At 29.1% G+C, this 16024-nt stretch overlaps 1 protein-coding gene across 1 annotated transcript; it reads right to left on the reverse strand.

Moving 5' to 3' along the window:
* Positions 1–10644: 10644 nt before the first annotated feature.
* LOC149885687 (uncharacterized) lies at positions 10645–15522 on the reverse strand. Its single transcript, XM_090094237.1, has 2 exons — positions 15308–15522; positions 10645–13032 (listed from the first exon to the last, which is right to left on the reverse strand). Exons 1-2 carry the CDS (start codon positions 15520–15522, stop codon positions 10908–10910), a joined length of 2340 nt encoding a protein of 779 aa, XP_089950363.1. The 3' UTR covers positions 10645–10907.
* Between the last annotated feature and the right edge of the window lie 502 nt (positions 15523–16024).

Consider the following 16024-nt stretch of genomic DNA (forward strand, 5'->3'; position numbering starts at 1 on the left):
ACAAACGTTAGACTTAGTAAAGTTTACATTTATCAACTTTTTTTAAACTTTAAAACAAACAATAACTACCAAGGAATTTTAACAAAAATATCTCAGCATTTTTCAGAGTTTTTATCGCTTGTCTAAAAGAGAAAAAGTTGCTGCGATTTCCTTAAAAGTAATGGAAATAGCTTTCAATTTGATCGTGTAACTTTTAATGGGAGCTGTTTTATTAATCAAGTCACCTTTTGCGCATTACAAGTTCCGATACAATGAACAAATTTCGGGCCCAGGATTACTCAGGGAGTCTTAGTTACCAAGGAATTTTTATTTATTTATTGTAAAACATTTCTAAAAAATTCAAGACTGTCTAAAGTATTTGAAGTTATTTTAAATTACTTTGCAGACAACATGGTTACAACGTGTCTTTGTAGTCTTCATTTTTAATGCTTAATTTCTTTTTTACATCAGTTCAAATCAGACAATTTATATTATTAAAATCAATTTGTATAAATCAATTAAGCTATATTGTTTAATTTCATTATATAAATAAATGAATTATTTAAAGCAACAATAATTAAAATACTGTTGTAAAAGCCTGCTGCACTAGTAGCTGCTCCTTCCTGCAGTAACAATAGCATAAAATTTGAATGATATGATATCAAATTTTGATTAAAAAGCAAAGTTTTTTTTTATGATTAGTTAAGTTTTCGAATGGCATAATAGTATTTTTTTCTTTTTTTAAAAAGCGGACATAAAACTCTCAGTAATTAAATTTGATATCATTGAACTTAATAAGTTACAACTCATTTTACGCTTGTCAAGAAAAAATTTAGGAGTTTAAAATGAAAACGGAGAACTGTGAGGTTGAATAAAATACGCTCATTGCTCACTTGTTTAAAGCGGCTTTTATTAATTAAATCTCAAGTTACCTATCAATCTATAAATTTCTTATACAAATTTTAAATCGATTATTATTAAATCTATACTAATATAAAATATACGTAACAAGGTTCGAAGGGGATTTTCTCAATAAACCTGAAATACTCATGAGATTGAAAGATGCTGAGAGCAAAAAAGCAGCAAAGTAAGGTGAAAAACAACGTAAGGTTAGCTTTAATAACGACCAGCAATAAAACCAAACAACAACAGCAACTCCAACACCAATAACAGCTGCAAACCAAGTCAAGTGTAAAAAGTGCCGTAAAGTTTTAGGCGAATCTTCAACAAATCAAAATATGAAATGATAACAGTGAGAAAATTCAAAATGCGAAGTTTGTCAAACATGCATACCAAACCGATATATATAAGGCGCTGAGTTTATTGCAACAAAAAGTGCCGCACAATTGACAACTCAACTCAACCTCCTGTACAACAACTCAACTCAACCTCTAGTATAATAATGACTTTTCTTCGTTTTTAAACAATTAATAGATAAATGAGAAATGAGCGGTGTTTCACTTTTGGTCTTTCTCTAGTTTCTTTGACTTTTTACATTTTTTTTTTTTTTTTTTAAGAAAAGTAAGTTTTAAGATGGAATAACTTTACAAAATAATCTCTTATAACATTTACCTCACACAACTACACCACATCTCTTGAACTTTTTTTGTACATAATAATTGTTAAAACATTCAAAGTCGTTTCCAGTATTATAAACCGTAGAGGACTGAAACAACAACTTTGATTTTAAATATTGTCGCTCCGTATAATAACATAACACTTTTTGATAAGTTTAATAAATATATTTGTTTTAGAATATTTGAAAAATTAATATTCTTCATTTTAATATTCTTTCGTTCAAATATTTTTCGAATGAATATTCGTTTGCCCGTATTTATTAAACGAAAAAGGATTCTTGTACGAATATATTCGTTTTTAGTTAAAACTGTATATAGCACCAGTTCTTACGTGATAAATAAAAATTGGCTTCAGCAAGGACCAATTAGATCGAATAATTAAAAATCAAATTCCCTTGACACAGTTCGATTATTAATTGTTTAACTGTGCCAAGGGAGTTATTTCTATTATTTAAAAACTATTGCGTATTAAATCTTTGAATAAATGAAATGCATAGAGGTACTGGTTATACCATCGTTAGATAAAGTTAAGTTTAAATGTTTCCCATATACTTGGGAAACATTTAAACTTAACTTTATCTAACGATGAAAAAAATTGTTGGAAAATCAAGAATTCTACCACATTCCAAAAAAGTAAAAGGTAAAATACCAAACAACTTACATGTAAAAACACATTTAAAATTGAGTACACCGAACAGACAACAAATTAAGAGTGGTATGGGATACCGAACACGCATCACGAATCTCTAAGAATATTTTGAAATCCTGACACTTTTGTAGAATTCTGCTCAGATACCGTAGTAAGTTGTACTGAATGAAAAACATTTTAAGATGGTTCGAGAAAATGGTTTGAAGGGCCTGCTATAAAATTACTGTGAGATTTTAAGCAGGACTGAATTTTATCAAAGTTTAGTTAAACAAAATGGTAGCTTACTTATTCTATTAGACAGTAACTTGGCTTACGTGGAAAAGTTGCCTAGTGCATGATAAGTTTTTGAGGAAAGTTCGGATATTCCTAAATTTGTTTTTGTAACTGCACAGTTTTGGAGAATTGGAAAGTAGCTTCTGAGAAGTTAATTTTATATTTAGCGTGGCTGCGTCTTGTTTCATAAACAATAACTAATACAAAACAACAATTAAATTGGCCAATTCAAAAAAGATCTAATTGTTTTTCGGAGAACTTATAGACTAATGCAACGATTCACTTTTATGCGCATCTTATGTCACACATCACACCATTCTGCATCAAATCAAAAAAAGATCAAAATTTTATGAGCTTGTGTTAAATGTTCATATACGTATATATGATTGATCAAGCAACGAGCTGCTAAATTAAAATCTATTCAAAGATACAGGGAAAATGAAACCAGCTTAACAAAAAAACAAAAAAGGACTATAATTGGCATCTAAATTACCTGTGCTTCTTTATTCAAAACTAAAGATAGAAAAAGTGTAATAATAATAACTTCTTTGATACCCCATTTTCAAAAACAGCTCAGTCGCTCAAACAAAATTTAGCTTCAAACGAAACTGCTCAACAAAAGTTTTCATTTCAATTTGAAGGCTAAGCTTGGTGTTCAGTTTTGGTTTGTAATATATCAATAACAACTACGGTGTAAAAATAACTCCCATGAAAATAAGATTCACCAGTAAGATTAGGAGGGAAACTGCAAAGATCCGTACTTTTATATTGTTGTTTCCATTGTAAATGGGAAAGTAACAAATCAACAGTATGCACGATATACCTGAGCTGTATGTAATAGAGAGTGTTTCATTAAAATATGAAGGAAGGTTTCTCGTATGAAAGCTTTGAACAGAACACATGAGCAACAATAAACCGGTGTAAAGAAATTGTGCTGCAAGTTGCCAGTCCCATGAACACTGAAACGTTCTGGTCCTCTGTTCGTAGTTTAAATGCGCTAAAACAACTGCAGGTGACTTGATTTGTAAAACAGTTCCCATTAAAAGTTGAATAATCAAAATGAAAGCTATTATCATTATATCCATCGAAGTCGCAACAATATTCTCTCTGTTTATCAGGCGATGAAAACTCTTAAAAATACGCAGATATTTTCTAGTTTTTATGTAAATAATTGATGCATAAGTTGTAAACAAGAAACCAACTATTATATGTCAATTAGAACATATTACAAACACAGATTTGTTCATGTATAATAGTGGGACAGAAAGAGATATCATTAAATGACATACGGCTTGGGCCGTAAAAAGTGAAAAATTAGCTGATTTAACAATAGGAGTTTTTCTTTTATGCAGCAACGTTGCCATTGTGAATAAGCTGAACAAGGAGCAGAAAATAGAAAAGATCATAATTATGAGACCCTCATTAGCCAGGAACGTTAATGTATCAAATGTAAAAGAATCTAACTATAAGAGTATTTTTTTATGTAGCAACGTTGCCACTATGAACAAGCTGAACAAAGAGCAGAAAATAGAAAATATATTAATTATGAGACCCTCAGTTGTCAGGAATGTTATTGCATCCAATGTATAATAGTCTTTGCAACCCGTTTTGTTTATGTTTGAAACAAATTCAGAATGACATTTTTGGCAACCATCGCTTCCGGTAATTTGTTTGTAATAGTTTTGGAGGCAAGGAAAGCATGATCTCCACCTCTGTTTCGTTTCTTTGGTACTCACATCTGTGATTTTTTGTTCATAACCAGGTGGACATATTATTAGAGCGCATTTAGAACCTGTGATACTGCTAATATTTAATTCATTAATTAATGTTTCAGCAAAAGCTTTGTTATTTATAATATTATTCCTGTTAATTTCAAAGACAGCTAAAAGCAGCTCTTTATATTTTTTGTATAATAAACTGATAGTTGTAAAATTTAAATCAAATCGAAAATATAAACAGAAAAAAGCTCTAGCTTCTTCCATAATAAAACCATATAGAAGATAAAAAAAGTCAATTATGCTAATATACTTTCTACTGAGAATCAGCGCATCATCATTAGTAAAGTTGGAATTTAGATTGATGATTGTGATTTTAAGACCGTTTGTTTCGCAAAAGTTTAAAAAAAAATCCAAATCGCTGTAAGAAGCGGCAAACAAATAGTTAAGTCTATCAATGTGTTTGTATGACATTAGTTCGTTTATGACAGCTGACAGGTACGAAGTGTTTTTCAAATCAAATGTGTACTGTATAATGCATAAATCGTTATTTTTTAGGGCGTATTTATAGAAATTTGAAAAATAATCTTCCAGCTCTCCTGCAGTTGCGACCATTAAAACGAGATTTTTTACGTTAAGCTTTCCACTAATAGAATTGTATAAGTACTCTGGTCGAGAATGACTATATAGTGGCATTGAGTTTACATCGCAAGGTATCCCATAGTTTTTTTTGCTAACATCAAAATGCATTGTTACTGTACTGAGCGATAAAATTTGAAAATAAAGCCGTCGCTTCTTTATCGATATCCGTTGCTATTAAAATCGAATCATTTTGATTTAATTTTGTTTGGAATGTTTTGCCAATGATAACGTCTAATATAACTTCCAGGGATGTCGTATAAGTCATATTATAATTTCAGTAAGTATATAAAATAGTTACACATTTTTATTAGATAAAGTAGAATGGATTTAAATTTTTATTAGATATAGTGGAAAGGATTTAAAGTAGAAAGGATTTTATTTTTTTAAATCGTTTATATTTTGATTGTTTTAGTTTTTCTTTTAGCAGTTTTTTTTTGATTATTTTATTTTTTAGAAGGAAAATAGGGGTATAGCTGTTATTTAATGTTATACTAATGCTATTTCCATAAAATCGTTATTACTACTTTGAAATTTCTGTGATGCTAGTAACTATTTTTGTTCTTTTTTAGAAAATTTAGAAAAAATAATTAATTGATTGTAAAAAAAAAAAAATTAATGATTGTTTTAAAAATGTGTTTAAATATGTATATAAGGTATGTATTTAACCTTATATACATATTTAAACACATTTATAGTGTTTATAGTTGGTACATATGTTTATATTATGTTGTTTCCGTGTTTTCAAAGTCCTGTGACTTGGTAAACGCGTAGAGCAAGATTTGTCAACTTTGCCAGCCAAGTGATGTACTCTTAACAGAGGGTTACACAATAGTATTTAGTGTCAAACTGTTACTGCTTTAGCTCTAGCTGTTTTCAAGCCTTTATTATTAACGATATTCTAAAAATACTTAATAATATATTTTGATACCATATTTCAACAATGAGCAACAGTTCAAAAATGGAAACTTCAGAAAAGGTGATGTTTCTGCTTTTAAAGTTCGACAAAACATGAAAGATTAACGAATAAACACATAACAACACAGTGAATTCTAAATTGCAATTTCAAAATGGTATATAGATGGTTTCTTTAAAAATCAAAAGAATATTTACTTTGTGGAAAATTTATGATATAAATGTGCTATTTCTTTTTCTGTAAGTTTATGTTGTTGTGCATTTAAAAAAGTTTCTTAGATCATAGTTTTGGGGGAAATATGAGATGGTGGGTAGTATGGGCATCTAAAATATCTTTTTATAGATCCAACCAACATAAATCTCACTGAAGTGAAAACCAGGTTTATATTAGGAGACTTCTTCCACAGATAAATTAAAACCCTTTTAGAGAAAAAGCATGTTGAAATCATGCCATCAGATGAAAAAGGGAAGATAGAAACAACAGTGATATGTCTCTTTAATGATTACCTTTCCTTGAGCACGGGTGAAAATGTAGCTAATGGAGCTAATGGAGAGGCACTACCTGGATCCATTCATTCTTGCCAAAGACTTATGTATGTAATGACATAGACATTTTGTTAACTTAATCGAACCCAGTTAGGTAAGCCCAGTTTTAATGCTTTTTGATGTACATGCTTTACATACAAAAAAATTAAAGGAAAAAAAAAAGATTTGTCTACCACCGCATTGTACACACAGAATGCAACCTCTTGATGTATCGTTCATAATACCGCTGACAACATACATTTATTCTAAAAGACAACTATGGCTAAAATCATATACTGGGCGAATCATAACTGAACTTCAGATTGCAATCATATTTACTAAAGCTTTTCTTCATGTTGCCAACTTAGCCACAGCAGCTAATGGGTTTGAGATGAGGGATTTGTCCTTTCAATTGAAACTCTTTTAAAACTGGTAATTTAATTTAATTTAAGGCAGCCGCAATAACAGAAATTCCGGTAGCACCTACAATAAATATAATGGAGGAACAAGAAATGAACACAACAACCAATTTGAGATAAGATACCATCGTTATCCAGCAATACTAATTCGAGAACTTTATTTTATTTTATTTTTTTAAAATATTTTTAGCATCTTCTTCATCCTGTGAAAATGGTGAGGTTATGCTTTATATTTTGATTAAATAAAATATACAAATATTTTTAATTTTCATTATATTCTTCTATTTTTAATTTCAGAGCCGTTAACATTTGAGCAATACCAATGTTATCGCTCCCAACACCCAGGGCCTCTCTCAGAGAATTCCTTCAATAAGTGGTGTAGTAATGGCGGTATGGATGAGCTATCCTTTAAATGGAGGGCTCATCCATACCAGGGTGTTGGGAGACACCGAAGAAAAAACAGCAACCAAAAGGTTGTAAATGTCTTCTATCAGTGAAGATATTTATAACTTTTTTGTTGCTGTTTTTTCTTCAGTGATTTTTTTTAACATTGTAATTTTTTTTTTTTTTTTTAATTTTTTTTTTTAATAATATATGTTGAATATTTGGTTTGTTTTTGTCTTTTTTGATTAAAATTTTATTTGTTTTTCACCAATTAAACTTAAATATAGTTAAATTGCTTCATTACCCAATCATCATAATATGATGCTACATTCTATTGTTAAAAATAATTAATTGGTAGTTTAACTTATTGAACTCACTGCTTTTGAACTTTTCTATAAGCCAAGACAATATGTTTAGCTATATAAATGCAATTTATTTTTATCTCAATTTGATTTTTCATCTTTAATGTTTATAGTTTGGCTCCTTGAAGCATTTGTTATTTTGCTTTTTAATTAAAATATTTTAAATCTATTGTAATTTTATTTAAATTAAACTAAACTTTACTAAAAGCCAACATGAAATAACGTCATAAAACAACACCGACGAGCTGCATCATAACAGCAGTTAAAGTATGATAATAGGTTACCGAAAAGCAGGTAAATTGTTTTCTAGTTTTTTTTTTTTTTTCTGTCTACTTATCTGTTACAATTCTTATTTTAGGTTTGTCATATGACGCATTAATGCAATATAAAAGATCAAAGTTTACATATTTTTTTAAATTTGTTATACACATGTTTGATGGTAAATCAACTTTTTTTTTGTTTGAAACGTATCTGTACTCAATTTGCTTATTAATTCGCAAATTGCTTAGTTATTTTTGATAAATTTATTTAGTTGTTTGCATTTAACGTTTTAAAGACAATTTCCTTTTTTAAAGAAACATGTATCAAGGGGATACCAAAAAATTAATAACTCATGTATAATAATTTACGTTCGCTTTATATTAATCTTGCTAATTAAAGTTCATTTTATAAAAAATATAACAAGAACTTAGCTTTACTTTTTCGTCAATTTAAAGCATGAGGAAGTGTTATTATTTTGTGCCAGTAACTAAAAACGTATTGTGTTGAACTTAGTAATAACGAGGAAAATGGTTCTGGCTCACACTGATATAACCTATGTCAGTTGTAAATTACTCAAATAATGTTAAATAATGGGTAAATAATTTTACCTCCGCATACTTTTTATTTCAATTTTACAGAGACCTTAACTAATACCCTTTTTTCTAAAACGGTATTAGTTAAGGTTTCGCAACTTTAAATTGTGGAAAATGGCCACTATAAATTAACAGACCGACCATAACCCGTATTACGGGTTGCTTTTTGCTTGTAATAGTACAATAAACATAATAGTAATAAAAACAATAATAATAATAATAATAATAACAATAATAACAATAATAATAATAATAATAATAATAATAATAATAATAATAATAATAATAATAATAATAATAATAATAATAATAATAATAATAATAATAATAATAATAATAATAATAATAATAATAATAATAATAATAATAATAATAATAATAATAATAATAATAATAATAATAATAATAATAATAATAATAATAATAATAATAATAATAATAATAATAATAATAATAATAATAATAATAATAATAATAATAATAATAATAATAATAATAATAATAATAATAATAATAATAACAATAGTGATAATAATAATAGTAATAATAATGTTAATAATAATAAAAAAATAAATGATACCTACAATACCTGGGATTTATGTGTAATCCAAGTGGTTTATCCCAGCTGATTACAAACCACCTGCGTATCTTATGGGTTGTTTAGCTGGGTAAAAAAGTTAGGTGTCTGATGCGTTATATTTTTTAAAAAAAGTAGTTTTTAAACTGGGCCGCAATAATAAAATGATCGCTGATTTTGATAACAAAATTGGTGACGTAAACAGTCTGGTGCGTACATACATATTTAATCAAATAAAAGCTTTAAACAGAGAGAACTGAGACCGAATCTTTAGAAACCTTATATTGAACTACGGAATTTCAAATTAGTATATAGAATTTAGCCGGTTTTTAAATATAACTCACAGAAGCAAAAATGATTTTAAAGTAGGTGGTCACAGAGGTCGACTGAATATATTTTCACAGCAACAAAGTCAATTTGCAGTAACCATATCTTATTCAAAAAAACGAGTCTACCTCTGCGGCTTCAGGCTCAAACCAATCAATGCTTAAGAAATCAAAAAAGCAACAGTAAAACTCTATACAAAAACCTTTTTTTTTTCTATTTCTAGTTTTAGATCCAATTAAATATGATTACTTTAATTTCGCATTAAACTAATCTAGAAATTTATTATTTATCATATGCTTTGAAATGTATTTTACAAAAAAATACCCTTTAAATATCAAAATTTTAAAAAGACTGTTTAAAAAATGATATTTTTTTAAAAATGAATTAAAAACAAAATGCAAAAAAAAAAAAAAAAAAGAAACTGACATACTAAGACGTATTATTACAGAAATGGCTAGAGGCACCGGGGACCAAATTCTCTCTGGACAAGAGCTATATGCAGTGAGAGCCCCAAATAGAAAATCAGAAAGCGATTATAACACCACTGCCTATTAAGTTAGGTCTCATCAACCACTTTGTCAATGCTCTTGATAAAGAGTCGACACCCTTTAAGTATCTTCAAAACCTTACTCCGAGAATGTCCGAGGCTAAAGATTTTGCTGGTCCCTAAGTTTGACCACAAACATAGCAGATCATGGAATGTCAAGAGTTTGCTTAGCTCTTCATTAGAAAATAGAGATCAGCTCGGAAGAGCATTGTTGCAGTTTTTCATGTCTTTCTAAACAATCACAAAACTGAAAACTATATGAAGTTGCTTCACGCTCTCAAAAACATTAAGACTAAATAGTATACAGGATGTCACTCAAAGTCCATATCTTCGACGCACATCTCACTAATTAATTGAGAACATATAAAGTAAGATAAGTAAGGCAAGCGTTTATATAAAGACATATTCGGCTATAAACATCTTCGTTAAGAACAGTATAACAAAAACATGACAGGCAACAACATATATAAATTAAATCTTTTTATAATTTTCAAAAAATTTATATTAACAATTCCGCTAATAGGTTTAATTACTGTCAACTGGTTAAGTACTTGGGTAAGCAGGGGAGCAACTTGGGACATAAGCATAACTTTCTTTTTGGCAAGTTAAAAAGACCTTGTACTGATACTGGCGGGTTTATTGATGTCATTATCAAGCTTATCATAAATCCCAGGGCTCTCAAACTTCTTAAAATAAAAAAAGCGTTTTCACATCAAGTTACCTATGAAATCTCAAATATACCCAATGGACGTTACCTTTTTCACGTTTAAAACATCTACCTGCCAGCGAACTGGTATCTGATTACAGTATTCTGTAAGATTAAATCAGCAAGAGATAAAACACTAAATCCTATCAAATCAAGTCATTCATATTCTCGGGCACAAGATTAAGAAATAGCGGAATGTTATACTTTAAATACAGAAAGGTACTAAATAAACCAACAATTTGTAAATACTTGAACATTTAAGTTTTATTCAATAACGAATTTAAAAAAGAAACGAAAAAAAAGAATCTATCGCATTAAAAAAAATCAGATAATTGATAAGCAACTAAATTATCTGAGTTCCTGTATTCCACCGAAAACAGGAAAACTGTAATAACAACAAACTTCTGTGATACCCCTTTTTGAAAAAAAAAAAACTAGCGCTTGTTCCTTCAGAGTAAGTTAAGAATCAATCGAAAGTGTTTTTGAGAAAGCTCTCAATTCAGCTTGAAGGCTGTGCTTGGTGTTCATTTTTGGTTTGAAATATATTAAAAACAATTTTGGTGTTAAAAGTATTCCCATGAAAGTAAAATTCACCACTAAGATTAAGAGAGAAACCGCAAAGATCCGTGCTTTTATATCGTTGTTTCCATAGTGAATGGGAAAGTAGCAAATCAACAATATACACGATATACCTGTGCTGTATGTAATTGAGAGAGTTTCGTTGAAATATGAAGGCAGGTTTCGCGCATGAAAGCTTTGAACGGAACACATGAGCAACAAAAAACCGATGTAAAGCACTTGAGCTGCAAGTTGCCAGTCCGATGAACACTGAAAAGTTCTGGTCATCTGTTCGTAATTTAATTGCTCGAAAACAACTGGAGGCGACTTTATTAGCAAAACAGCTGCTATCAATAGTTGAACGATCAAAAAGAAAGCTATTATCATTATATCCATGGAAGTCGCCATGATTTTCTCTCTGTTTGACAGACGACAAAAACTCTTAAAAATGCGGAGATACTTTCTGGTTTTTATATAACTAATTGATGCAGAAGTTGTAAACAAGAAACTAACTATTATATGTCGAGTGGAACATATTACAAACGAAGGCTTGTTCATATATAATAGTGTTACAGAAAGACATACCATCAAATGACAAATGATTTGGACCATTGAGAACGAAAAGTTTGCTGATTTAACAACAGGAGTTTTTCTTTTATGCAGCAACGTTGCCATTGTGAACAAGCTGAACATGGAGCAGGAAATAGAAAAGCAGGTAATTATGAGACCTTCAATAGTGTGGAACGTTAACGCATCCAATGTTAAAGTGTCTTCGCAACCCGTTTTGTTTATGTTTGAAACATATGCAAAAAGACATTTTTGGCATTCATCACTTCCGGTAGTTTGTTTGTAAAAGTTCTGCTGGCAATGTAAGCATAATCTTAGTCGCTTATCCTTTTGATCGGGAGTATCAGATGTCAGCTTTTGTTCTTGACCCGGTGGACACATTATGGACTTTTGACTACATTTGAAATCTCCAATTTTTCTATTATTGTAATTTAAATCAAGTTCAAAATTTATGTCGTTTGTAACATTATTCCAGCTATAAACGATGGGTTGAAAATATATATTGTTGTCATCTCTTTCAAATAAAAAATTAATAATTTTTGCATTTGAGTCTGTCATATAACGAAAATAGTAATTGATCCTTGAACGTTTTATCTTAAGCTGCTCTGTATTATATTCATAATCAACTACAAGGAAATCCATTGTATTTTTATAATTTCTAACGAGAGACATAACATCAATTTGAAGTGCTAAATCGATTACATACATGATTATGATTTTCAAACCATAAGTTTCGATGGTGTTTAGAAATAAATCTGCATGGCTAGTATTAGCTCTAAACAAAATGTTAAGTTTATAAATGTGATTATACGATTTTAATTCGTATACAATTGCTGAAAGGTAGGAAGTATTTTTCATATCAGCCGTGTACTTCATGATGCATAAATAGGTATTTGTTATAGCGTAATCATAAAGTCCTGAATAATTATATTCTTTGTCGTCATCAGATGCGATTATAACAAGGAGGTTTTCTAGGCCAAACGGTCTAAGCATGTAATTGTATAGGTCCTCTTTTTTAGATTGAAAGTATAGCGGCCATGAGTTTTTATTATAAGATACCCGACTGTTATTTCTATTAACATCTATATGTTTTATATTATCGTATGGACTGATAATACCTGAAACTAATTCTGTTGCTTCTTTGTCGATATCTGTTGAAATTAAAAGCAGTTCGCATTGGTTAAGTTTTGTTCGGAATGTTTCGTCAAGGATTATGTTCAATATAATTTCCACGGTTGTTGTATAGTTGTGGGAGGTGAATTCTATAATAGGGCTTTCCAGAGAACAGTTACGTCTGTATGTTCTAAGAAGTTCACAAGTGTCATTGAACCAGTCAGAAACTGAATTCTTGATGATAACACGAACAATATTATCTGAAAGTGGTTCCACTACGTTCTTTGGAATGAAAAACAATTTTAGAATAACAACAATAAATACCTTCAGAAGCATGGCCAATATCCTAAAAACAACTTATTTAATAAAACTGAGTTGGAAAACTTATCCGAAAGAATGCAGCTAAATTGAATGTCTAAAATACAATTGATACGAAAATCAAATAAAACGTATTTTTTGATTTTCTAATATAATTTTTTTGTTTCTCATAATAAAATAATTACTTTTAGTTTTGAAGTCATGTTACACAATATAGGTTTTTTAAAGTTTTTGTTTGTCAAATTTTTCTACAATTTAAAAGCAAACCAAATAAAAATATGGAAAAATATTTTATAGGCGCAGTATTGAAAGTGTGAAATGCTTGTTAAACAAGTAAAATGATACAAATTGTGTGATTTAGACAAATGACAAAGGAAACTAAACAATTAAAATGCAGACCTTAAAAGACAGTAATTGTTAAAAAAAAACCTTGCTAATAGCCGTAATTTTTAGAGTTTTAAGTTTTTTAGAAATGCTTTACAGTGAATGAATAAAAAAGCCCTCGGCATTTAAGACCTCCTGTGTTTTCCGTGGCTCGAAACTATTATTTAGGCCCGGAATAGTTGGAACGCTTTTACATACCAAGGTTCAGGCGGATTTTTTAATGTGCTAAATTACTTTTCTGTTAAAACGTAAAAACGGTGTGCTGTGTTTGTTATTTTAAAATAAATTGTCCAATTTTAACGAAACTCGAATATTTATATTATTTACACCAATCTACATAAAGCATATTATTATATTCTATTATTTAAATATAGCAATTTATGTTAATTTCATTTCCGCTTGACAAACAAAAGGACACTCAATTGATTGTTTTTGATACGCTCCGTCTCAAAATGTTTTCCTAACATGTTTGCTCTCTGTAAAGAATGATTGCAGCAGTGTATGTATTCCAATTGTGAAAACTGACGCTAATTTAACATTCCTTCAGACGACAAAGAAGTAATGAGCATGAACGTCTTCATGTTGTTCATAAGCTTGGTACGCATATGAAAACAGTGTTAAAGACAATATTTAGTTGGGTAAAATTATCAAAGGGAATTCCATATCTCATCTCAATCATCTACTGAAAATGGAAGTTTGTTTTCAACAATTTGCGATGTTCATTTAAACTTAAAAAAAATGACTAAAGGCATTGAACAGCTAAGCAGCTAAAAGGCATTTAAAAACATTTTGTTACTTGATCGGTTGATATATGTGAAACAATTATTTCATTTTATTTTCTCCTAAGTGTGGTGGTCAATCGATTATTTGACATTCTTTTATAAGTTTCAACGAATATTTGACATTCTTTTATAAGTTTCAACGAATATTTGACGTTCTTTTATAAGTTTTTATAGGTTTTCTATTTTACTCACGTTTTCGTCGCGGTTTTTTGTATTGTTTTTCTGAACTGAAATTCAGTAATTTCGATTTCGACTAAAATTTTTATATCGGCCTTCAACTTTTCGATTTTTATTGCTCACTTACATTACGTTTTATGTCATTTGATCCTAAATTTTTTAAGTATTAACAAAATACAGTGATGCAGTTTCATACAGTTTGATGCTTAATTTTTTAAGAATTAAAGAGTTTTACAAAAATGATTTAAAAGAACAAAAGAACATTTTAAACAAATACATAAGAGCTACAAAGAATTTGTTTAATTTTTTATTACAGAAAATTTTGTTTGAGAATAAAACTTAAAACAGAAATATTTATAGTTGCAGTCACGATAAAAGTTGATAATAGGAGAATATTTCTTATCTCTGAGTCTCAAAAACAATCAAATTGATTCAATCAATGTTTGGGATACTATTTACATTATGAAAGAAAATTTTTCATTTTGAATCAAATGTTTAAAAACAATCTTTCAACCTGTGTGAGACTACAAAACTTGAAAAATCTGTTCTTTCTGAAAGCTTTTGTTCCCTATACAATACATTTAGCATTATTAAAGTATAAACTGCGTTGAAAAATATTCTGCGGTATTTTTTGTTTGCTTATTTCTATGTTCTAAAAGAATTCGATAATCGCAAACTTTTCAAAGCCTAATTTTTGTGACATTAGAAAATGTAACTATAATACAAATATTGTAATACATTTCCATTTTAAAATGTCATATGAATAATGTAAGATTACTTCAAAACCAAAAAATGATCAATTCATGGAAATGTTAAACTTTTAATAGAAAATCAGAATAAAAGTTTTTATTTGATTTTCAATTTCATAGCATTTTAAAAATAATTGAAAGTGAAAATCTAGTTAAACTTTTATTTTAATTTTTATTTGAAATGTAATTTAGCAACATCATTTAAATTAACCTTTCTCCACTCAGTTTTATTATATGATAGTGGCCATGTTTCTTTACTTTTGTTTTGTGATCATTCTTTTGCATTCCGATCATTGGTTGATTGCCTTTTGTTTTAAGGAAGTTTGTAGAGACTTCTCCGAACGATGTCGTTTGTTTAATCATTAAGGATTCAAATTCTCTTTGGTTTGTAGATTCTTTTAGATACTGCAGCTGTGTTATTACCATTTTCTTGAAAAACCTTGTATAGAGTTTCACTCGCGCAACTATTTGGCGTCCTTGGAATTTCTTTTGGACATAACCATTGGCGAACTTTCGCATTCAAAATTAAATCAAAGCAAACTGTTTTTCATTGTATAGATACTGCTCGACTTGAGTTTTACAGATAAAAGTACATTTCAAAAAATCAAAAAGAACAGAGCTATTATGTCATGAATAGAACTACTATAGAGTGCCGGTTCTGGGATATTGATACCCTTATACATTGGGGGGTTCAATGTTTTTTCCAAGATGGCGTGTAATGAAGTAGAAAAATTAATCTTGTTATTGTTTTTCCAAGATGGCGTCGTTTTTTTAAATTCTTATCAGTCTTAATGTTTTCCAAGATGGCGTTGTTTTTTCTTTTTATTTAAAAAATTTCTTACCGTCCATGCGCAATGATTTAAAAATATTTTCTTCTTATTTAAAAATGTTTTTAGTGAGAACAAAGCATGCAGGTGAAGTGAAAGCG

This window comes from Hydra viridissima, unplaced genomic scaffold (genome assembly GCF_058129835.1).
Source record: "Hydra viridissima isolate aposymbiotic clone 2 unplaced genomic scaffold, HvirCarnegie_v1 scaffold_7, whole genome shotgun sequence".
In the NCBI taxonomy this organism is placed as follows: Eukaryota; Metazoa; Cnidaria; class Hydrozoa; order Anthoathecata; family Hydridae; genus Hydra; species Hydra viridissima.

What these genes read in the sequence shown, in the direction of transcription:
- LOC149885687 (XM_090094237.1), bottom strand. Translation starts at nt 15,522, where the DNA reads ATGGTAATAACACAGCTGCAGTATCTAAAAGAATCTACAAACCAAAGA. An exon ending in ATAAAACTGAGTGGAGAAAG is followed by an intron (nt 13,033 to 15,307) that starts GTTAATTTAAAT and finishes AGTTGTTTTTAG; the next exon opens with GATATTGGCCATGCTTCTGA.